The 25,645-nt window shown below is 34.4% G+C and overlaps 3 protein-coding genes and 2 pseudogenes across 5 annotated transcripts in view; 1 reads left to right on the top strand and 4 right to left on the bottom strand.

The window, feature by feature from the left end:
* Window positions 1-25,645, bottom strand: part of LOC125872635 (TMV resistance protein N-like) — a 363,550-nt gene that overhangs the window by 201,581 nt on the left and 136,324 nt on the right. The gene's annotated exons all lie outside the window — the stretch shown is intronic.
* Window positions 1-25,645, bottom strand: part of LOC125872634 (TMV resistance protein N-like) — a 360,886-nt gene that overhangs the window by 226,023 nt on the left and 109,218 nt on the right. The gene's annotated exons all lie outside the window — the stretch shown is intronic.
* The window catches only part of LOC125872667 (TMV resistance protein N-like), a 163,261-nt pseudogene continuing 144,673 nt past the window's right edge, over window positions 7,058-25,645 (top strand).
* On the bottom strand, window positions 15,704-23,126 carry LOC125872660 (disease resistance protein Roq1-like; annotated as a pseudogene).
* Window positions 20,226-21,417, bottom strand: LOC125872673 (uncharacterized). The gene is made up of 2 exons (XM_049553434.1): window positions 21,058-21,417; window positions 20,226-20,947 (listed from the first exon to the last, which is right to left on the bottom strand). The coding sequence occupies exons 1-2, from the start codon at window positions 21,343-21,345 to the stop codon at window positions 20,687-20,689; spliced, it is 549 nt and encodes a 182-aa protein (XP_049409391.1). The 5' UTR covers window positions 21,346-21,417; the 3' UTR covers window positions 20,226-20,686.

Below are 25,645 nucleotides of genomic sequence, written 5' to 3'. Positions count from 1 at the left end.
CATTAAAATAAATGACATGATAAATTAAATTAATATTTTATGCTATTTAAATACAAACCCACAAATAAATAAAATTTTAGAATATCTAAATTTTTTGTTTAAAGTATCGAAATAATGTAATCTAATTTAACTTTAAAAATTAGTCAAATTGACTTTCGAAAAGCGCAGCATGACAAATAAAAGTGGAAGGAGGGAGTATCTTGTAGCATCTCAAATATGGATGATGCCTACTTGGAAAGGAAGGGACTGAGTGGCATCATCCATATTTGAGATGCCACTCAGTCCCTTCCTTTTTAATCTGCCACTCAGTCCCTTCCTTTCTGATTTTGGTGGGTTATTTATATAGAAAGAAATCAAAAATGTTTCAAGAGTAAATTATTGTATATCTCTTGCTTGAGTTTAAATGCATCTCTTTGTTAGCATTTTCATGTAGGATGCAGAATCTCTAAGATGCTGGCTATATGAGAGAGCTTCTCAGCTCCTAGCAGAGTCATAAAGGAGTTTGAGTTTTCTGTAACTCCTATGTCATTATTACATGTACAACACTAAGTGCTGATTTTATTAAATAAATTATTTATTTAATGATCTAAGGAAAACGTTTGAAGAGTCTAGAGTAGAAAAGAAATCACAAACAGCAAATGAACATTTTCTTCACAGAAGAACTTACAATTAAACTTGAGCGAGCACTTTGAAAGTGTTTCTTGACCCTAGCTCTAGCTGAACATCAGAGCTCAGTTCAAATATTATATGAGCAGAGTTCCAAAATCTAGCACTTTGCTCGTTCGTAATCATTTGAACTGCTATGGTTAATGATTTTACTGATTCAAATGTGTTAAACTTGTTATTACGAAGTTAGATTGTGTTGATCTTGACCTCTTGCTTCTTGGCTAAAACACAATGTATATGTTATGTCATGTGCTCATTAGACCAATTACCAAATCAGACTATCTTCTTTGGCACCAGTAGAGTGACAGGCACAGATGACTATCTGTCTGGAATAATCTTGCTTTGTCTTTTAAATTTCTCTTTTCTTATTCAGAATTTAAAGCTCGGCAAACAATGTTATGCCTTTTAAAATCTGGATTTGTTTTCACATGTCAACATCTATCTCCACACAATTCTTTCAATTCATGGTAAACACAACTCAAATTGCATTAAGCTGACTACATAATGATGAAAATCTGGTTTGAATTGCATCTTGTTCGGACAAAGTGTGATCTTTGTTCAGAATGGGAATGAAAATGTTTGTATGCTGGAATTTGTATGATGGGTGGCACAAAGGACAACTTAGGGCAAAAAAATATTAACAGGATTTCATGTTACTTTAACGAGAAAATGTCATACATAGTCTCCTAGCTGTAGGAGTAGGTCTAAAATGGTCCTTTAACTATACCCTTGTCAGATTTAGTCCCTTAACTATTCAAAAACTTATCAGATTTGGTCGCTTGACTATACATTTATCGGTTTTAGTCCCGTAACTATACATTTATCAGTTTTAGTCCTTTAAGTATTTAAAAACTTATCATGTTTGGTCTTTATCCATTTTATATTAACGGAACCCATGTCTCGAGAAATAACCATTTTTTCAGATATTTCTCTCTCCCAACTACTTTTACTTCAAATTATCCTTATGCAAAGAACCTTAACCTCAATGATTCAAAATAAAATTCACGAGGAAAGAAAATTTAATTCATTATTTTATTCAACGGACGATAAAATGAAGCATATTTGTCACGCCCCAAACTCGAGGGGCGCAACTAGCTCCTAATGCCAAAACTCAGGACCGAGCCGACCCTGCTAAACCATTTGCTACTAGCGCATGGCAGCCACACACAATCAAGGAAACAAACAAGTATATCTCGACTTAAAACTAAGCCCTTGGCCATCAAGGCCCCTGTCAACTGATCTATAAAGGAAACAACTACTCCCAGGAGATCATATAAATAAATAGTCAACTAGCACAGAAGTCCTGATTGGGTCGTCGAGACCACCATGATATTTATACCAAAACTAAAAGCAGGAATATATCAATACAATACATCAAACAGCTCACAAGCTTTAGCAAAGCAACAACCTAGGTCAGTATGGCTATAACGTAGCTATTGTCACGCCCCGAGCCTACACCCTGGGCGGGACCGGCACCCGGAGACCATTCCTGGTCCCAAGCGAACCCTTGGCCTAACTTTCTTAACTCAGCGGAAACCTAACTCAACAGAATAACTCAATGCAAATGCAAGGTCACAAAACAACTTAACTTATATAATCTGGCCACAAAGGCAACTCGAATCTCAAAATAGGATATTTACATATATACATAGATGAGAGACTAAAAACTAACTGACTGACTGTCTATGAAGCCTCTAAAATACTGAGATAGATGTTGGGACAGACCCCGCAACACCCTAATAAAACAAAACTAAGAACACAAAATAATTGAGTCCTCCGGAATGCAAGGAGGCTCACCACTGACTCTGGAGTGCTCAACTGGATCAACGGCGTGCTGAAAGCTGATTCTGGGTACCTGTATCTGCATCGTCATAAGATGTAGGCCAACTGGCATCAGTACATTGAATGTACGAGTACGCAAGATGGAAAACTAAACCGCAACTTAAGCTTGAAAAGAGTACAAGAGAACACTTACATTGGCTCTGTTTGACTTATGAATAACTGAACTCAATATATAAAACAATAAGACACATGCAATATATAAAGCTTACGAAATAGTGTAAACAACTTAGCTCGTTAATGATAAAACAATAAAACCTCAACTTTACTTATATAAAAGTAATATAACTTTGGTGGGAGATTCTTTAACCAACAATCACCATTATGAGCCCTAGTGGTGATACAACGTTTTACCTCACATTGCCCAAGGACCATCCTATACCTGGTCGTGATATAGGAAGCTATCTTTACTAAGTGGATCCACTAGCTTAACTTTCGTGATCATCTAAAAAGTATGACCCGAGAAAATCCCATGTTGGCCGCATGGTTCTTATGGAGAGTTGAGTTAATATGAACTCGTGTCCCCAACTCGGTGCTCAAGACTACTCCCAAAAATATACTTTAGCTCATAAGTGTTTTAAACACATCTTTCTTTAGTTTGAGATAATTGCTCAAAATCTAGCCCAAAGGCTCACTTGGAATCAATGTTCCTTTCTTACTCAAATGTAAAAAAACATTTAGAAACTCCTTCGGGAAATACATAGTTCCCTAATACTTTTGAGAAATAGACTCGACTTAACTTGAAACATGAGACTCTTCACTTGGCTTGAACTCTATACTCTTTACTCGACTTGAACTTGAACCTTAAACGAAGGTAAAACGTTTAATAATGACTCTTGAAAAGCTTTAGAGACTTGCTTGGACTTACTTCTTAACTTTGCTTGACTTGACTCTAACTTCCCTTAACTTCGATCCTAACCTGCCTTGAATTGAACTATGGATTCAAGGTATATGATCACATGTTTATGGATGAGTTCGGGATGTCTAAATGTACCTTAGAGTGTTGGAAACAACTATAAAACATAGGTACAATACCTAGGAACATGCATGAGAAAGTGTGAAAAGAATGGGGGAACTTGGCGTCCTTGGCGCTCTGCAAGGCGCGGAGCGCCAGCCCTCGAAGCTCAAAAGGCCAGCTGAGGCGCTCTGCAGGGCGCGGCGCCCCAAGGGGTGAAGGTCAGAGCACTTCTTGGGGCGCTCTGCAAGGCGCGACGCGCCACCCCTTTTCCCGACAACTTTGACTTTTCTCCTTCTTTTCTCCAACTCTAAACCTTCTAAACTTCAAGGTTTCCAACCCCAATCACTTAAAATCATAAATCCCTCAACATACAATAAATTTCAACCCAACACTCAACCGGAAACATGCCCAAATCAACAAGGGACTTCAACAACACAATCAACAACACCAACAACACAAACCAACAATTTCAACAACCCAACCAAGTTTTTCTCGGAAATAAAACGAGTTTGGTGTGTGGGGGAAAGGATCAACCCAACACTATGAACTCACATACCTAGTGGGGATCACCCCCGACGATATCCACAATGGAAACTTGTTTGATCTCCTATTTCTCCTCTTTTTTTCCTCTTCTTCTCTTCTTCTTCTCTTCTTCACTCAAAACCCTCACTCTCACTCTTTAAAACGGGACAAAATCATCCAAAAATCAGCCTAACACAACAATATAACCCCAAAAGAAATAGCTAGGGAAAAGACCAAACTGCCCTTAAAATTTCCGGACGGATTCCCTGCCGACTGCCCAACTTTCAAAGGGCATAACTCGCTCATACGAACTCGGAATCGAGCAAACTCGGTGGCGTTGGAAAGATCATTCCACAAGCTTCACAATAATAACTGGAACTACTCCTAACTCATCCTGAGCTAGGAGTTATGACTGCTCAAAGTTGGCCAAAACTCACTGATTTCCCACACTTAACCAAATTTCCAAATTTTGAATTTTATTCCAAAAATGACTATTTCCGATTTTTAAGCCTCTTCATAGTTATTTCAACTTATCGGATGTTACAGCTATACACCCCACACACTAGTCTGCAAGCCTCTAAGAGTAGTAAAGATTTGCAGGACAGGGCCCCAGCCCACCCATAAAGATATATACAACAAAAGGTAACAAACCTCCCAACTCTGGCAGCTCCGGAGGAAAAGGGCTAGCCAATCAGATAGAGGTCAATCCTGCTAATGAGGAGGTCTACTAGGTCGTATGTCGGGACCTGCATGCATGAATGCAACGCCCCCAAGGAATTGGGCGTCAGTACAAAATAATGTACAGAGTATGAAAGGCTATAGACTAAATGAGTAAGTATCATAATATACCAAAAGCAATCACGTAAGGACACCAAAATTTTAAATAAACATGCTAACCCACTACTAAATCTAAAAATACAAAAATGATCAAACATCAACCTAACCAAGCCCCCATAAGCTCGACAGGTACAAACAACAAACCACCTACCTAGGCCCCCATAAGCCCAGAAGGTGCCAAATCAATCTACATAGCCATATCGGCAGCCCTTTGTCTTTGTAAGAAGTCACATAGCCCTTTTTGGCAACGATATAGCCCTGTAGGCAGCACATAGCCCTCTTAGGCAACATCATAGCTCTGTGGGCTGCACATAGCCCTCTTTTGCATCAACACAACCCTGTAGGCAACACATAGCCCTCTTTGGCATCAAAATAGCCCCGTAGGCAACACATAACACTCTTTGGCATCAATATAGCCCCGTGGGCAACACATAGCCCTCTTTGGCGTCAAAATAGCCCCGTAGGCAACACATAACCCTATTTGGCTTCAATATAGCCCCGTGGGCAACACATAGCCCTCTTTGGCAATAACATAGTCCTATTAGACAAGATCATTGTCCCCATAGGCAGTTCATAGCTCAACAACTAACCACAATAGCCCCAAGGGCGACAACAAACAATTGAATAGGCTAAAGGCGAGCAATTAGCTATAAACAATATGTATGAATAATCTCCAAGTCATTCCTAACTTAGGGTTTTTCTTAACAGATCGTGAGTCCCTAAAATGAGGGTTTATAACCACCCAATCAGCCAACCACTAACAATTACATCTACAAGATCACCAATGTTAACTACTTCTAAGGAAACATGTCGAACGAAGGGAATAACCTTAAAATACATTTCCAATGAACGCTCGAAAGACCGTAGTTCCTTCACGAAAGTTGTTCCTTATGTCCTAAGCTTCGCAAACACTATATATACACAACTTGTATGCACCTATAAACAGTTCGTAATTAATCTTAAATCGACAGATTTGCCATATTGTCCCAACTTGTCAAAAACGTCCGTAGAAATTCATAAAAATAGTCATAAAAGAGTCCCAAGATAATTACCTTAGTTAACCAAGTTTAAACCTTGAAAAAACACCAATAACTACAAATTTATATCTTCAAAAACCAGCTCCAAATGCAGCTAATAGAAGGGAAAAATGATTACCACGTGTATGGATTACGTTTCTAGGCACGGGGGCAATGTCTAATGGTAGAAATCGTCAAAAACTAACCTTCATCATGCTAGAACTCCATAGGAACCCTCTCTTAAGCTTTCTCTCTGGTTTGGAACTGAAATGAAATGTTTTCATGGCTTAAAACATTAAATAAGCCGACATACCCTATTTTTGACCCTACCCGGATTCTGCCCCGGCAATCCCTAGTAAAATCCTCATAACTTTTTACTCTGATGTTGGTTTGATACGGGGTTTTGTGCGTTGCAAACTAGACTCATAGGACTTCGATTTAATGGGTAATAGGCCTTCTAAATATTTATATATTGGGAGAAAACATCCAATACATTTGACCCAAATTTCAAAGAAATCTTTAAAAAGGAACTTACGATAACTTTCGCCAACTTTTATTTTGCCACTTACTTAACTTCAAAACTTGAGATGCAACCCTTGAACACTTAAAATATGACATACCACATCATTTTTAATTTATTACCCACCCTCCTTATCTTTCCACGAAGATACGAGTTAATTTAGATGTTTTGAAAAGTCGAGGTGTTACAATATTATTGCTAGAATATGCTAAACCCTTATTGTTCTTTTCATAACAGTAATTTGAAGAAAAAGTGGGGACAGAGAAACAACTTAAAAAATGGGTTAAAAATTTAATTTCATGAAGAGTTCCGTTAATATAAACCTAAACTATTTGTATAAAAAAAATGGACAAAGACCAAACTTGATAAGTTTTTGAATACTTAAAGGACTAAAACTGGTAAGTGCATAGTTAAGGGACCAAAACTGATAAGTTTTTGAATACTTAAAGGACTAAAATCGGTAACATATAGTTAAGGGATCAAAGCTGATGAATTTTTGAATAGTTAAAGGACTAAATCTGACAAAAGCATAATTATGAGACTATTTTAGACCTACTCCTATAGTTAAGGGACTATTTATGACATTTTCTCTTACTTTAACTATCTTGTTTCTTGGCACATATTATACAAGCTCCAAAGAAGAATTACATTGAATATGGGCTCTGCTTAGTGTTGAATATATTTCACTACCTTTCTTATTAGTCATTATATTTTTACTTGGCACAGGAATGAAGCAGAATGTACTGACCAGATTATAAATGAGAAATTTCAAAATTTGCACCACACAGTTTCAGCTAATGAGAAGTATTTAGTGGGAATTCAATCTCGTACAGGTGGAGTGGAATTGTTGTTGAAAGTTGGATTAGGTGGTGTCCGTTTTGTTGGGATATGGGGGATGGGTGGCATGGGGAAGACAACAGTTGCAAGAAAAATCTTTGACAATATTTCTAACCAGTTTCAAGGGTCTTCTTTTCTTGCAAATGTTCGAGAAGATTCAAAGAAGCATGGGATGAAACACTTGCAAATGACACTTCTTTCAAGAATCCTAAACGAAAAATCTATGAATATAGCAAGTTTCTATGAAGGAGCTAAAGAAAGCTTTGCCTCAGGAAGGTTTTAATTGTTTTTGATGATGTGGATGATGATCACCAGTTGGAATATTTAGTTGGAAAGCATGATTGGTTTGGTGATGGCAGTCGAATCATTACAACAACCAGAAATGCAGATTTACTTCGTTGCCACGATGAGTTATATTCTGTCCCTGAATTGGCTAAACGTGAGGCTCTTGAACTTTTTAGTTGGTACGCCTTTCGAAGAAGGACTCCTGATAAAAAGTTTTTTAAACTCTCCAAGTCTGTAGTAGATTATGCTAAAGGCTTACCCTTAGCTCTTATGGTCTTGGGTTCTTTTCTCTACAAACGAGGCATAACTGACTGGAGAAGTGCATTGGATAGACTCAAAGATACGAAGAAATTACTAAGCAGCTCAGCTTAAGTCTAGATGGATTGACCTATGAAGACAAGAATATATTTCTTGATATTGAATGCTTCTTCAGGGGAAAACGGAAAGATGACGTGATAACAATTCTAAATAGTTTTGGCTTTAAATCAGAGATTGGAATGGATATCCTTTCTAAAAAGTCACTTATTTATATTTCAAAGGGAATGGTCGAGATGCATGATTTGATAGAACAAATGGGTCAGCAAGTGGCACGTGATGTTGATCAGGACAAACCAAGGAATCATAGTCGAATATGGCATGAAAAAGATATAGAAACTGTTTTTTCCACAAAATCAGGTGCATGTGTCCTCTAATCATTTTGAGGATGCTTGAGATCCATACTTGCAATAGCAAGAGTTACACTTCTTCTCCATTTAGTTATTTTTCTTTGTTTTAATCGTCTTCATGCTCCTTCATAGGAAGAGACACAAAGAACGTACTCTTTCTTCCTTTTTTTCCAAGAGTTGCTGACAGAACTCTTAACTCGAATAGTCTCTTTAGCTTATTTAATTTTTTAGGTTTCTGATGGGCTAAGGCCCATTTGATTTTATTTTTTTTTGGCTAATGATTAATATGTCCTTGTTTAAAATATGGGATATTACAATCTTACAATCACCAAACCAAACATCTCATTTGTCATTAGTTTGGTTAGATTTTAGTGGAATTGCAACCATAGAATCATGAGATTTAAGAAGGGTAATTGAGGAAATTTGATCTAACTTCCTAAACGAGTAATTTGTTGAAGCTGGGGCATCATTCAGCCCAAAAGACATAACCAAGAACTCAGAATGCTCATAACGGGTCCTGAAAATTGTCTTAGTGGCATCCCCAGAATCTAGCTTATGAACTGTGTGGGAAAGCTTAAAGCCTTGAGAACCTGTTGTAGGAAGGGGCATTCAATGGAGTCGTAAGCTTTTTTTCATGTCAATCTTCAGCATCCACCAATTTCTCGGAAGACAGTCACTGAAAATTAGACAATACCCTTTGGAAACTAGTGATAATGGAAAATTTTGAAACAGCTAAGCCTTCGCATGGGGTAAAAATCTGGAAGGACATCAGGCAGTTAAGAGAGACATTTGCTGAAAATATTGAATCAGTAGTAGAAGGGAGTAAGATTCATTTTGGTTTGATGTATGGATGGGTCATACTTCGTAGAAGACCAACTTCCTGAGCTATAAAGTTTTGTAGTTAGACTGCAGCAGTTATTACAGATTATATATATCCATACAAGCATGGAATACTAAATTTATGACTGGGAGGTGGAAAGTATGTGCAACATGTCTCGCAAAATTGAATCAAACTCAACTGTTCTATTGAGCTATACTCACCAATTGGAAAATCCAACTCCAGCAAAATAATCTCTTGATCCTGCCATGTCATCTGCTATACGGAGAGCGTCCTTCCACCTCTGCACCTTCTCCAAATCAAAACCCTTGATATCTGCCTCAAAAGTGTCCCTATTGGACTTAAGCCATCTGATGGCTTAACTTTATAGAAGACAAAGAAGAATTCCTGTCCCTTGTTGTCAACGCACTCCATGATCTTAGTGAGTTCTTCCAAGCACCGTGGGGAGGAAGTATAGTCCTTGGAAAAGATAGTAACGGCAATCCTTGATTCCTCGATGGATTCTAAGATTTCTGTTGAAATTTGTTCTCCCCATTCAGAGTTGACATCGGGTTTGAATACGTTGATTCCTATGTCTTTCAGACGTTTGTGAAGATCAGCAACAAAGCTTTTGTCCAAGTCTTGCTGTCTAAAATTAAAGAATACATCAAATTTCCATTTTTGGGAAGCCATAGGGGAATTTCAAAGTTCTGCTAATCTGCGAAATTATGAGAATGAATATGACAACAATCATTTATCCCATTGACTCAAAGTAAACGCGCAAGACCTGAAATAGCTTATGGGTCAACTTTGAGAAAATGACCAAAGATGGTCCAGGCTTTATTTCGATATTTAATATGTAACACATGTATTTATTATGGATTAATTGAAATAGTTTTTAATTTATAATAAAAGAAGTTCATTTTGATTCTTTATTCTAAATCTAGCAAATTTATTAAAAAAATATTAAAATTAACTATGAATCCTATCTGCCTAACAGAATACATCTTTGTTTTCTTCTTTGTTATTTCCAAAGAAATAACTCCGTCAAATCTAACACTATTCTCTCTGGAAAGAAAAAATAACAATTTTTTATTAGAGAAAATGATGTTAAATTTCATTGGCAATGCTCATACAAATTTATTAACTTATTTTGGCAAAACTTAGTTCTTGCTCCTTGTATAGAATGGGAAGAAGGCGTGTGACTTTAAAAAAAAATCATCACTCATTTTTTCACTCCTCCAAAGCCGGCCTAACTCAAAAAAACCAATCATTTTTGTTATTCAATCATCATCTCATGGTTTTGGTGACGATCATTTCTTAGATTCTGTTGAATTGTATCGAATTTATTTTCTATTTTAAAGCGAACATTTATAAAACTAAAAAACTTTTTCTTTGTACTTTAATTTAAATTTAACTCATTAGATTCAGTAATATATTTATTCACATAATATCTTGAATGATTGAGAAGAAGAAAAAGTTATCACACAATCGACGATCTTATTTTGTCGAATAAGCATTCTGAATCTAAGTTATCAAGATAATGACTGGATAAAAGAAAGATTGTTTTTTTTTTCATTTGGGTCCTGTAAATTGCAAATAAATGTGAGGTAATTTTTTTTAAAGCGATGTGGTATTTTTTTTTAATTAAAAAAAAAACAGTTTTAGAATTACAATTGTAAGCACTATAAAGAAGAATAACTTTTTAATATAAGAGAATAGTTGGAAAAATATATTATTCTCTGTAGAGGTGTTCACGGTTTGGATAAAAACCGATCCAAATCGAAAACTGGAACCAAACCGATAAAATAAAACCAATTTTATTTGGGTTTGGTTTGGTTTTAGATTTTTGAAAACCGATAGTATTTGGTTTGGTTATGATTTTATTCGAAAAAACCGAAGAAATAACCGAACCGAACCGATGAATTATATACATATATTTTATTAATATAAATACTTAATATATTATTTTATAAACAACTTTAAAGATCTTATATATATTTTCATTAAAATTTCTATACAATTTGCTTATTGAAAGAAAAAATGTCCAAGATGAAAACATTTATCTTATTGATTTCATGTATATAAGTGTCTATGATAATTTTTTGTGGGACTGAAAATGTTATTGTCTCTTCCTTCTAGGCCAATATAGTGAATTTTAAAACTTTATTGATACTAAATTTAGTGATTGAAAGTTTAGTAATTTAAGTCATTATAACTATTTTTCGTTTTGAATGGATTGTTTCTTTTATTTTTGTGTATGGTTAATAACCGAATAACCGATCCAAACCAAACCGAAACCGATAAATGTATATTATATTTGGTTTGGTTTGATTTTGATAATTTTAAAACCGATTAAGTTAGTTTGATTTTGATTTTGACCAATAACCGATCCAAACCGACCCGTGAACACCCTAATTCTCTGTATTTCAATACTAAGGTAACACTCATTTTGGGTTACATTGTTTTTGCTAAAAGCAATACTTATTTGAGAATAGAGAGAGTAATTTTAGTAGATAAATGTCTATTGATGAAAAAAATATATATAATCACTATTTATTCGACAATGGTATATAATATATAAGCACAACTATTTAAACAAAAAATATATTTACTTTAAATCACAAAATTAATAGGCAGATTTGAATCTCATTGTACGTATACTCAAGATCTTATGGCCATCAAGGATGGAACAAATAATTTGTTCTTCCTTAGATGGTCTTTTTAAGAATAACCATATATCAAATGCTTTACATGTTATAACGGAAAAATTGCATAAGTGAATCTCTTTTATTTAATAGTTACCACTTTTAGATATATTTTTATTTCATTACCATCTTTGTCAACTTTTAGCAATACTTACTCAAACAATTTTGTTCCTTTTATATGTAATTAAAGAATTTTTCAACTTAGCAAAAAGTATTGTATCTAATCGGGAACATCGCTCATTCCCTTTTCTTTCTACTCTTCTCTCTGTTTTATTTTAGGATTTTGCCATTCTTTTTTCTTGAATTTTCAGCACAGAATTCTAACGGAAGAAGGTAAAAGAAAATCACTTAGAAGAAGTTTGCGGATACTTAGTGATGTTGATACTTCGAATCAAAAAGTTTATTGAAGGAGTCGAATGAGGGGTCAAATTGAAGATTCTACTGCTACAACGAAGTTAATGGCAGTCTCAATTTTAATTTGAGAATTTCACAAGTATCGGGTGAGCAGAACAAGAAGGAGAGAATGCATATTCATTGTAAAGGTAAAAAAACGAGTTAAAGAGGTGAACAATGTGAAAACATCGAAAAAAAGATGCATTGATTTTGCATCTACGTCGAAGAAAATTATGGACAACAATGGCAATTTTGAGTATTTACCTCCTCAATTTTAGTTAAAAAAATTGAAAAATAAAGTTGTGCCGGAGAAGAAGATGCCAGTGAAGGATGCAAAAACATGGAATCGATTGGCCAAAAATGTCATTCTACTGGAGAGTAGAGATCCGGTATTTGATAGTATTTTGAATATATTTCTATGTGTTTTTATTAGTTAGTTGTTGTTTAGGAATGATTTTATACTGATTATTGTCTTGCTTTGATACGTAGTATGTGTAATTCATCTTTAGTATGTAGTAATACATATCCAGGATCATAAATTCTAGAAACATCCGGATGTTGAGTATATCGGGAGTATATGGTCATCTTACACTAATCATAGTGTCATCGACCAAATCAAAATCTCTTTATCTGAAAAACAACTTGACTTGTTCAGGAATACTTGTTTTGGTCACTTTCTTGACCTTCCAAAAGTGAACACACAACTCCAAGTTATTCATTGCTTTGTGAATAGGGAGTTAAAACACACTCCAGATGTTGTGTTTGCTATTGAAATACATGACAAAAAGTTGTTTTTGGTCTTAGAGAATTTGGATTAGTTACTGACTTAAATTGTGTTAGTGATGGCACTCCTGTCAATGTTCTCGATTCTAAGTGTAATTTGTTGAGCAGTTATTTTTTGGAACAAATCACTAATCAAAAGAGTCATCTACGTGAGTTATTTCTAGCTAAAAATTCCATAGATGATGACTCCACTGTTTCATTGGTTGTTCTCTTCTTCATTAATGAATTTTTATTTTCATATGAGAATAATGAACACCAAATTAACAATAGAGATTTTTACCTCGTGAAAAGTGGACAATTCAATTCATATCCATGGGGTTTAGATGTCTACAAGGAGTTGTGTGATTCTGTGAGACACGCATTTAAGTCGACCCATAAATACTATAGATTGGGTGCCGCTCTTCAAACTTGGATATTTGAGTGTAGTTCAAAAGTCGATGAAGATATAGCTATTCGGGTTTCTGATTCAATTCCAAGAATCTTGAATTGGAAGACAATGTTAATAGTCTATGGCAAAAATATATTGAAAAATTACTATTCATGCCTACAAAAAAATAAGGTATTTGTACAAAGTTAATGCATTCTATGACATTGTTTAGTTCAACTCAAGTTAATATTTTTATTTTCTTTATTTGATTTTTCAGTTTGAGAACATAGTGGCGAGTGAAGATGAAGTTTCTAAATTCACGCTTCCTGAACCTTGTGATTACAATGCTGAAATATTAAAATCGGAGACCAAAGGAATAAGTCATGATCTAGACATGCTGACTAATGAGGTTATAGAATTGAGAAAAGTACTTGTAAGGGTATATACGAACTTGACTTTAGGCTTTTTTTTCAAAATTGTTATATTTTAATATTGTGTTATGTATGATTATCAAATAGGCGAATGAAAACCACAAACTACTTGAAAAAAGATAGATTTAGGATTTAATCAAATCATAGCAAACAATAAAGAAATATCCTCCAATAGTTGTTTGTTAGAATTCACCATAAATTCTTTAATTTGATTAAATCCTAAATCTATCTTCTATTCAAGTGCATTGTGATTTTCATTCACCTAGTAGATTATCAAACATAACACAAATATTAAAATATAACAATTTTGAGAAGAAGAAAAAACATAAAGTCAAGTTTGTATATACCTTTACAAAGACTTTTCTCAATTCTATAACCTCATTAGTCAACATGTCTAGACCATGACTTGATCCTTTGGACTCCAATTTTAAAATTTCAACATTGTAATCACGAGGTTCAGAAAGCCTAAATTTAGAAACTCATCTTCACCGGCCACTATGTTCTCAAACTGAAAAATCAAATAAAGAAAATAAAAGTAGATATATTAACTCGAGTTGAACTAAACAATGTCATCAAATGCATTAACTTTGCACAAACACCTTAATTTTTGTGGGCATAAAGAGACATTTCTCAATATATTTTTGTCATGGACTACCAGTAATTGTCTTCCAATTCAAGATTTTTGAATTTGAATCAGAAACCCGAATAACTATATCTTCATCGACTACTGAACAACACTCAAATATCCAACTTTGAAAAGCAAGAGGCAAGCCACCCAATCTATAGTATTTATGGGTTGACTTAAACGTGTGTCTCACAGAATCAAACAACTCCTTGTAGACATCTAAACCCCACATATATGAATTGAATTGTCCACTTTCCACCAGGTAAAAATCTCATATTACTAATTTGGTGTTCATTGTTATCATATGAAAATAAAAATTCATTAATGAAGAAGAGAACAACCAATGAAACAACGGAGTCATCATCTATGAAATTTTTAGCTAGAAACAACTCACGTAAATGACTCTTTTGAACAGTAATTTGTTCCGAAAAATAACTGCTCAACAAAACTCCACTTAGAATCAGAAACATTGACAAAAGTGTCATCACTAATACAATTTAGGTCAGTAACTAATGCGAATTCTCTAAGACCGAGAAACAATTTGTCATGTATTTCCATAACAGACACATCATCTGGAGTGTGTTTTAACTCCCTATTCATAAGGCAATGAATAACTTGGAGTTGTGTGTTCACTTTTTGAAGGTCAAGAAAGTGACTAAAACAGGTATTCCTGAACAAGTCAAGTTGTTTTTTAGATAGAGAGATTTTGATTTGGTCAATGACACTATGATGTAAGATGACCACCTACTTGCAATATACACAACATCCTAATGTTTCTAGAATTTATGTCATGCATATGTATTAAACTTGAATTAAAAATGTACTACTACATACTAAAGTTGAATTAAAGATAAATTACACATACTACGTATCAAAGCAAGACATTAATCAATGTACAATTATTCCTAAACAACAACTAACTAAGAAAAACACATAGAATTAGATTCAAAATACTATTCCACCCATTCCATTTTATGTGAGGTAGTTTTACTCGGCACGCAGTTTAAAAAGAAAGAAAGACTTTTAAAACTTGTGATCCAAAATGAATGATAGAAATTTGTGTGGCTGTAAATCATTTCATTAAGGGTAAAATAGACATTTTATAGTTAAATTGTTACTTAATATAAAAATGTGTCATTCTTTTTGGAACTGACTAAAAAGAAAAATAAGTCACATAAATTCACATACTGAATCTCTACTCTCCGGTAGAATGACAGTTTTGGGCAATCAGTTTCGTGTTTTTGCATCCTTCACTGGCTTCTTCTCTGACACAACTTTATTTTTCAATTTTTTGACTGAAATTGAGGAGGTAAATCCTCAAAATTGTCATTGTTGTCCGCGATTTTCTTCGATGTAGATGCAAAATCAACGCATCATTTTTTTGATTTTTTCACATTGTTCACCTCTTTAACTCGTTTTTTTACCTTTACAATGAACATGCATTTCTCTCCTCCTTGTTCTGCTTACTCGATACTTGTGAAATTCCCAAATTAAAATTGGGATCGTCCTTAACTTTGTCGGTAGCAGTAGTAGCTGAAATTTGACCCCTCATCCGACACCTTCTATAAATTTTTTGATTCAAAGTATCAACATCATTAAGTATCCGAGGACTTCTTCTAGGCGATTTTCGTTTACCTTCTTCCATTAGAATTCTGTGTTGAAAACTGAAGAAGAAAGAACGGCGAAACCCTAAAATAAAACAGAGAGAAGAGCCGAAAGAATAGTGAAAGAGGGAATGAGTGATGTTCCCATTCAGGTACAACACTTTTTGCTAAGTTGAAAATTCTTTAATTATATATAAAAGGAACAAAATTGTTAAAGAATTGTTTAAGTATTGTTAAAAGTTGACAAAACTAGTAATAAAATAAAAGTATATTTAAAAGTGGTAATTATTATTAAATAAAAGAGATTCATTTATGTAATTTTTCCATAAAATAAGAACTTTATGCTGGGGACATTGGCTTGGCTTGATGCCAACCATTTTTATCTAATTTTAAGTTTAAGTTATCTGATTGCTTTTTATATTTTTCTAATCGAACTTATAGTTTTAAATTTGTTAATCTAACCATATTCAAATTATGAAACTCTAGTAACAAAGAAGAGGTATTTCGAGTTACCTTAAACTATTTCTTGGTAATCCCTTTAATATCCCAGCATAATTTAGTCTCTTTTTCAGCGTAGGTGTACTTGAAGCAATCTATCTGAGTCTGCGCTTCAAAGATATTCATTCATCCTGATAGATCAAATGAACTCCCCACCGTCTCACAATGCACCCATTGATAGATGCCTCAAATAGGCTATACTGGTTAATGTCTCCAACCTGCAGTGAAGAATACAATGGTATGTAGGCGAAGCAAACACACCAGCCATATGTTCTAGATGCTGTGCCCACTTTACATTCTTTCTCTATCACTTTAAGGGGTCGTTTGGTAGAGTGTATAAGAACAATGCAAAATAAGGTGTATTAGTAATGCTTGCATTAGTAGGGCTTGCATTAGTAATGCTTGCATTAGTTATGCTGCATTATTTCTTATACACTATTTGGTTTGATGTATTAGAAATAACAAATCTGACATAATTTCTATTAAAAAAATGTATGTTTACAAAAATACCCTTCACACTTTATTTCTTTATACACTTCCTTTGCAACAAGGTTCTTTGCTAAAACATTATTTACTCCTATTCTTTTATTTTTTTTCAAATATAAAATTAAATAGTTGTTACAATATTGAAATAAGATTTTCTACTATATTAGAAGAGTCAGTCCCTATTGGTATCAACATGTATATTTTTTGTCAAATTTCAATTTAGAAAGGATACTGTCGTCATTTCCATTAACTATTCAATTCTCAATATTGTGCCATCTGTTTTTGATTGCCACCACATTATAACAGGTGGCTTTCATGTATTTCCTTTTCCATTCCTCTTTTCTTCTTTTTGTATTTTAATCAATTCCTATCTGAAAAAATTATTGTTATAATAAGCAAAAGGGAAAAGAAGGAAAAGAGAGTCTTGTCCATCAGCTTGCACTTGAATTTTTTTCATGTCTATAATGTTCTTTGAAGAATTATCTACTATGAATTGTTTCAAGAATTTGCAATGTTGTTATAAAATATTGTGTCTAAAATTTGTTATTTGAATTGTAAGTTCACTTTATCTGCAGTTTAGGAAGTATGGAATTAAGGGGGACATTCTTTTTTTTTACAAGGGTAGGAAGTTTGAATTGGTGTAACAAAAATCTAATATTTATTTCTTATTCTTCCGCATTCAGCTTATTACAATCCTCTGTTATTGGAGTTCTGTTTTAGTTTTTTTTTTTTGCAAGGAAGATAACTTTCTCATAATGGAACAAGATTATAATTATCATAACAGAATGATGAAAGTAAAGCAATCTGCATATTTGAAAAACAAGACCAAAATTCAACAGCTTCTTGTGCAATATCCTTCTTGTGCTGCTTCCTGTACAGGGCAGTCCATGTAAGCTTGGAAGGCTTCAGGCGGTTGTGGAAGTAATGTTTGCACTTTGAGTTGACAAATAGGAACACCTGAGAATCTGATCGAATAAATCTGATTCCCCTCCCAGGGTATATCTTGGCACCGCTGAAACGGCAGAGTTCTGTCTTTAGCACCATGGCTGATGTTGTTGTTGTTGTTGCTGCGGCGGCGAGCTCCTCCTCCGGTGCGGTACTTCAATGAGTTCTGTTTTAGTTATTGAAGAATCAACTTGCAACTTCAAATTGTTTCAATTGATATATGGTCTTTTGATTCTAGAACATTGTTTCAAGGGAAATGCAAATTGAAGTGGTAGAAGTGATTATTTGTTCATTTAATTGAGCAGATATCAATGTAAACATAAATATGCAATCGTGATGTTTTAGCCTTCCAATGGATCACTCTCTTATCACTGATCAATTCTAGATTATTCCATCCCCATGCAATATAGAATTCACCTCTTCTATCACACACATTCATCAACTCATATATAAATTAACAATAAAAAACAGAGACCAAACAGAGAAATATAAGACAGATTAAACAACTATCATAACAGCTATATAATTGCATTTCAGAATCTCAAAATTAAATGGCTACACGAGAATTTGAAGAGCTGTAATGACAACTATATAATTACATCTGCACTTAGCATTGACACAAGAGTTGAGATATTTTGATAAAACTTAGTTACACAAAAAGATTTAACATGCTCATGCGCACATTAATAATCAGAGGTGTAAAAAACTGCCACTGTTGTCACACTTTGAAGTGATTTCAAGCAAAAATTACTAAACTAGTGTAGCCACTTATATCATAAGTTCACTGTACTTCAAAGTTTATCATGAAAAGCCATCCACATCATTGTCTGACGATCATGTTCACCCATACATAAAAATAATTCCATCTTTTTGTAGTCTTTACAGAGAATCATTGCAGCTTTTATACGTTGCTCAGTGGTGTACAACTCAAATGCAGGAGATTCAAGGATAGAATAAACTTGACCACGAACATCAGATCGATCACGATCCCCCATCTTTTCAATCAAGGAACCAATTCTTTTGTCTTGACTTTCAGTAAAGTTTTTCATAACTTCCATCATACCCTTAAGAAATGTTTCACTATCATCCTCTACTATTTTTTCCTTTTCTTGCTTTGCTCTTTCTCGTTAACATTAGAAGATGATCTTTTAGAATACTCACCTTGTTTATGACCTTTTCGGGATCCAGCATGTTCATTTTCAGAACCAACAACATTTTCTCCTTCATTAAATACGCTAGGTCCAGTGACATTTTCAGCTCCAGTAAATGAACTAGGTTCGGTGAAATCTTCAGCTGTAGCAAATTCATCTTGTCCAGTGGCATTTTCAGCTTCTTCAGTACCAATTTTAAAGTTATGGTAAGCATTTTCTTCTTCTTCATCATCATCATCAAGATCAACATCAATAAGAAATCCCAAACTCATGTCATTAGAATGTTGTGGAGCTTGACTCTTTTGAATTTCTTCAGTAGCATCTAGCAGCCCTTCAGCGAACTCTCCTGTTGCTCTATCCTTACCAAAGATTTCTTCCCAATCCTTAAACGGTGGCCATTTCTTAGTATTCATTTTCTTGGCTAGTGGATCAATCTAGAAAATTAAAAAATAAAATAGAACAATATTATATTAATTAATTGTAAAAGGATCTAAAGAGAGGCTAGATGCTACTGTATATGTGATGATAACAATTTACTTGATCACTAGTTTAAAGGCACGTCAACTATGAATAATTAAAGTAACTAACAAGGAAAGTACCATATGAAATAACAAAAACATATTAATTACCTTTATAAAGTCAATCCAATGTTTTGGATCGTCAACTATTATAGTTCCATCACTATATTGAAATCCCAAACCACTTCGAGTCTTCAACAAAGCTATACTTCCATAGCATCTTTTCCAATATCTCATTTTATTTCTGATGTGTGGTTCACCTTTCAATCCACTTCTAGGATGATATTTGTGTATATAACGCTCTAACTCCATCAAGTGCCCTGGTCTAAAGGTTCCATTATCACCTCTCCAACCATTAGCACACAACTCTTTAAGCCCATCTAAAAGAGTTTGTTCTTCTTCTGGAATCCATGTCCTTCGTGTTGAAGGTGTTGTGTTGCTTGATTTTTTTGATTTCTTATTTGATGATGTTTGACTATTCATTTCGCCTATAAGAACTTGTGCGGCAGATTATCAAAAAAATCAGAAAGAACCAAATATCATAAGATTCACTATAAACTAAAACATATAACAAAAGAGATGTGAAGAGTACATAAGGGTGTGCAATTAAGGTCACAAAAATCAGAAGTTTCTGGCAGTTAAACTATTTATACTAGGCCAGTTCTAAAGAGCAAATGAAGTCCAAAAAGGTTCTATAGCTAATAAGTAGCAATATAGTTCAAAATGTAGCAATATGTCAATTGTTAAATCTTGCATTCCACATTGATTGAGCCAACTCATCCCTCCAAGTGGTCCACTCCTCCGACGATTCAATAACATCAATATTCTCATGTTGATACTCCATTTGTTCTTCTATATCAATGTCTAAGGGATCCACTTCCATCTCTCTACGAATGAAATTATGAATCAAGCAACAAGCACTAATGATCCTGTTATGAATCTTAACCGAGTACCATGAAGAACTTCTAAGAATTCCCCAACGTCCTTTCAACAAACCAAATGCCCTTTCAATTACATTACGAGCTCTAGCATGCCTCATGTTGAAAAGCTCTTCTTTACATCGAGGCGATGGATTATCGCCGCGCCAATCCTTTAACCAATATCTATAACCTCGATAAGGTGAAAGAAATCCTTTTCCATTCGTATATCCTCCATCACACAAATAATAGTTACCTATAATATAAACATATAATTTAGTTACTAGTACCATTCTTTCTATAATGTAACTTGAAAGCATATAAAAGGCCTACCCTCATGAATTTTCAAACCATTCCTTCGTACTATAGCATCTCGTAATACACGACCATCGGCAGCTGAACCTTCCCATCCAGGTAATACATAAGTAAAATTGAGATTTCTATCACAAACTCCCAAAACATTAGTTGCTATCTCTCCTTTTCTTGTTCTATATCTTGGTTTGTGTTGGATTGGAACTCTAATGGGAATGTAAGTACCATCTAGTGCACCTAAACAACCCTTTAAGATAAATTATAGTGTTATCTCAAAATATATAATTTTTTCATAAACTGTTAAAACTGCATATTTTGTATATTAGTTAAAAGATGCTAAACGACAATTTCACCTACCTCAAACCATTTCCATCGATCTTCAATCTCATCCTCAAGTACCGGTTTAGGATTAACAAGTAGCAATGGAGCTAGTTTGAGAATAGCACTCAAGCATTCATTGAAAGCCTGACTTACGCTCCATCCCGATCTAATATAATCAACCTTGATGGATCTATTTTTCTCATGATGAGCCAAGATATTTAAAAACATTGCTAATTTTTCGCTGCTTGACATACTTTTACTATCAGTCAGACCTCCAACATCCTTAGTTAAGAGAACTAAAGTGTGAAAGGCATTTCTATCCATTCTTAACTTATCGATACATACACTACCATTATCATTTATGACATAGTGTAAGTGAGAAATGATTTTTGGAACTCGAACACTCATACGATACCTAACTTCACGTCTGTTTTGACATCGTCTTCTTAGAGAATAACCATAACTAGCCATGAAAAGACAAATAAGGAGAACAAGAACTTGCTGAAACAATATCTCCATAAGAATAATATATTCAATACCTGCTAATGGTTGAAGATCCATAATAACACCTATATTTGTCATAAAAATAAAAATGAACACATATAAAGCTTTTAAATAAGTAGCTATGTGCATAAATTTATAATTTTCGACCATATAAAAAGTGAAATAGATGAACTCAAAGCATATTAAAAAACAAGCTAAACCTAAATATCATCATCAGATCTATTAACTTTGGACGACTGACTTTTTCACAACAATTTGCTAACTTAAAATTAACAAAACACTTTCATTGCATTCCAAAATGGTTGGCAAAATCTAAATCGTTGATTTTGATAGAGAAAGAATTAAACCCAAATTGTGAAATAGAGGTAGAAAAATCAAATAATAATGAAAGATAAGAGTACTAACCTTTTGGAGATGAGCAAATATTGTTTGATTGAGCAGAAGGAAGAAGAAACTCAGCCTTGACTTTCCATTGACAAAGTACAGAGTAGATGAAAAGTTTCTAAAACAAGTACAATGGAAAATGTTTTTTTAAAAGGCTTTGAGGGTAGTTTTGTAATTATATAATATAATGCAAGTGTTAAAGTGCTATGTATTACTAATACCTAGAATTTCTTGGTATTAGTAATACACAACTTAATACACAATATAGTGTATAACTAATGCTTGCATTAGTTATACATGACATAAAAAGGTGTACCAAACAATGTATTACTAATACACACACCTAATACATGCATTATTTTTCCTAATACACTCTACCAAACGACCCCTAAGGCTTTAAGGTCTTTCAAATGATCATTGCATATCAATTTGGCATTGATAAAAGCATAATCATACTTCCCAGAGAGCCTTGAATAGGACTGCAGACACCTGCTCCCATGAGAGTCACACAACATATAGCAAATCCCTTGAACTTATCATTATACCAATTAATGGGCAGTTTAAACGAGATCTTTTCCTCAACACTCTGATGCATAAACCACGTGGGAATTGCACGTTCAGGAAAGACAATGGAACAGGTTACCCTATGATCAGAGTTAAGAGTGGGGAGAATCACGTCATCCATATTGTTTGATAGAAACAAACTGAGAATCTCATCTGAAATTGAGCTACCAATGCTCTCCTCTGTATAAGATTGTTGATCAAAACTATAATTGGTGAATGATACCAAATTCAACCTTGGGTACATCCGTAGCTTTGCAACATTTTCTTTTGCCAAAAATCTTTTACATATAATTCCTCTACATTCTGAGGAAGTTGGGGAAGTTCCTTAAGTTTCCTAACAGTGGCTATATTGAGATATCGAAGATGAGAAAGTCGGCTGAAGATATCAGGGAAATAAATAAACTCATTTCTGCTCAGATTCAGTTCCAATAACAAAGTTATGTTCATAAGAGCAGCAGCTTGGCTATCACATAAATTACATCCACTGAGATCTAAGCTTTTCAATTCCCTCAAAGCATGAAACACCCAGGGTAATATCAAACTGCAAGCAGATTGATGCTTTACCTTCCGCCCTTTTCTTAATGATAGGATCTTCAGTTTGCTTAAGTTTCCAATGGAATCTGGTTGTTGCCAAATGGCAGTGTTGCCAGCATAGATCTCCTCCAACTCGTTTAGATCACCTAGATTTTCAGGAAAAATTGCAAGCCTTAAACAGCCTTTCAAAATCAAATTTTCAGTTTTCTCATCTCACAGACACTGACTGGGAGTCTTACAAGGTATTCACATGATCGCAAATCAAGCAAGCTGATACTGGCTGAGCTGTCCTATTGATGAGGATGGTTCCCGAATTGCATTACGTGCCAAAAGGAGCTTTGATAGCGATTCCATATTTCCCCGAATTTCTGGAAATTTTTCTTATTTCTGACAACCTGAGAGGTTGAAGCTTTCAAGAGATTCCATTTGAATACTACTTGGTAAAGACTTGAGATTTCAGCAGTTTTCCAGATTCAAGAAGACAAGCTCTTTAGATTTCCATGGATGGATGAATATCAACCAAACTTACACAACTTTTCAGTATGATCTTCTGAAGGTTTGGAGTCTCACAAAAATTGGGTGTTTGGAGTAAACTTTCTGAAAAACTTAAATTGAGGATTGTAAACTTGTCAAATGCCTGTTCATAAAGAGAGAAGATATAGAAAACATCAGCTTTAACAGACATTTCTTTTCTTTAAATATGATTCTTTTTTGAAGGAGATGAACATTACCTTCGGTTTCTTGAAGATTTCAACAAGAGAACTAAGTCATATTGAGCCCAACTAGGTTTCCTGGTTCAAAATCTACTGGTAAAGATACAAAACTGTAGTATGACCAATCAAGTCATTTCAAGGTACTGGGGAGATATTCAATAGGGTCACAAATAGGGTCATGATGTCGGGCCTCCTCCCGTTTGACAATGAGTAACCTTAGACAAGGCATGTTTCTGAAAGCTTTACTCCACTTGCATATATGACGGTCTGATCCAATTGGTACCATTATGCCTTTAATTGACTCTGTCCTCTGGAAAAGAAAATAAAGTAACTTTGTTAAACAGAACATACTACCAACCATAGAACCTCTTCTCCTTAATATACAAATCTTTATCTATATCATCTTTTGTTGGAATTAATAGGGTGAACTGAGGTTAGAATAATACTGGTAGTATAAGATTTATATGGCTTTGCATTATGAACTCAATCAAATTAATTGAGAACTTCAAATATTCTTATTTCCACTTTCTTTCCATTATGACCCGAAAAGAAATCCATTCTCCAACCAATATAAGGTTCGATTTGACATATGTTACATTAGGAGGTCTTTCTCTATCAACCAATAAAGCTAAAATTTGAACTTATCAAAGAATAAATTTTTTGCATTACTTTTTAAAAATAAAGCTCTTATAAATCTAGAAGTTTATATATCATGTTCCTAAATAATAGTTCCTCATAAATTTATTCTGTAAGGGTCATTTGGTTGGGAACAAGTTATCCCAAGACTTATTATCCTGGGATAACTTATCCCACCATGTATATGAAATAACTTATCCCACCACTATTATATAAATGGTGGGATAAGTTGTCCCAAACATGGCAAACCAAACAAGACAGCAAAATTTTATCCCTGGTCTATTTATTTTTATCCCTCACACCAACGACCCCTAAGAGGAAGATAATTTTGCAACAAACTATTTAACAAGACAAAGATTACTATAAGCTAGTACCAAATTGTCATCAATAAAAGTACTTTCAAGGGAGGAAAGAAAAAGAAGTAACAACAATAAAAAAAAAACAACAAATTATTCAGAATGTAAATATATAATAAAATCACTACATGAGGAAGAGGAGGAGAAAAAGAACATGGCATGTTCTGCGCTAGCCCTCATGTGGATACTTTGGAAGGAAAAGACTAGGTTAACTTTTGAAGAGAAAGAACATGAGTTTGTATGGTTTAAGGCTTGCCTTTATTTTTGCTTGATTTTAAGAGCACCCACAAAGTTTTTGTAGGAATAGATGATTGGGTGTCATGGAACACAACCATTTTATTGAGGCCCATTTTAATTTGCCCAGTGAATTGATGCGGTAAATCCAAGGTGAGGTGTCATGGCGTATGTTATTTAGAGATGACTTAGTTCTGATTGACAAGATTGTCAGAGGAGTTAACGCTAAGTTGGAGGTCTCGAGACAAATCATGGAGTCTAAAAGGGTTTAGGTTCATTAGGACCAACATAAAATACTTGAGAGCATGTTTAGTGATGTAACACACGAGGTAGGCTTGAAAGTGAGGCTTTATACCCAGGCTATCCAAAAGAAAGAAAGTTTCATTTATCTTGAACTTATTATCCAAAGTAAGGGGAAGATTGATGATGATCTCAGATATCATATTGGTGCATGGTGGATGACATGGAGCCTAGCTTCAGGGTGGCCCTTTAGGCAACCCAAAATTTAACCCCCAACTTCACGACCTCCTTCACAGACTATGAAGGGCTAAACGGTTCGTGAAGGCTCCCTTACAGGTCTCCCATTAGCTTTTTGAGTCGGGGCAATTTTGTCATTTCCTATGCGTCTAGTACCTAAGCTATGTCGTTTTAACCCCTATTATAAGCCCTATATAAGTATTTTAAGTCCTAAAACTACCC

This window comes from Solanum stenotomum, chromosome 8 (genome assembly GCF_019186545.1).
Source record: "Solanum stenotomum isolate F172 chromosome 8, ASM1918654v1, whole genome shotgun sequence".
Lineage (NCBI taxonomy): Eukaryota > Viridiplantae > Streptophyta > Magnoliopsida > Solanales > Solanaceae > Solanum > Solanum stenotomum.
The sequence above is the reverse complement of the archived record's forward strand: the minus strand, read 5'-3'. Positions and strand labels throughout refer to the sequence as shown.

Coding starts and splice junctions, on each gene's coding strand:
- LOC125872673 (XM_049553434.1), bottom strand. CDS start 21,345: ATGGATAGAAATGCCTTTCACACTTTAGTTCTCTTAACTAAGGATGTT. Junction 20,948..21,057: donor ATCGATGGAAATGGTTTGAG/GTAGGTGAAATT, acceptor TTTATCTTAAAG/GGTTGTTTAGGTGCACTAGA.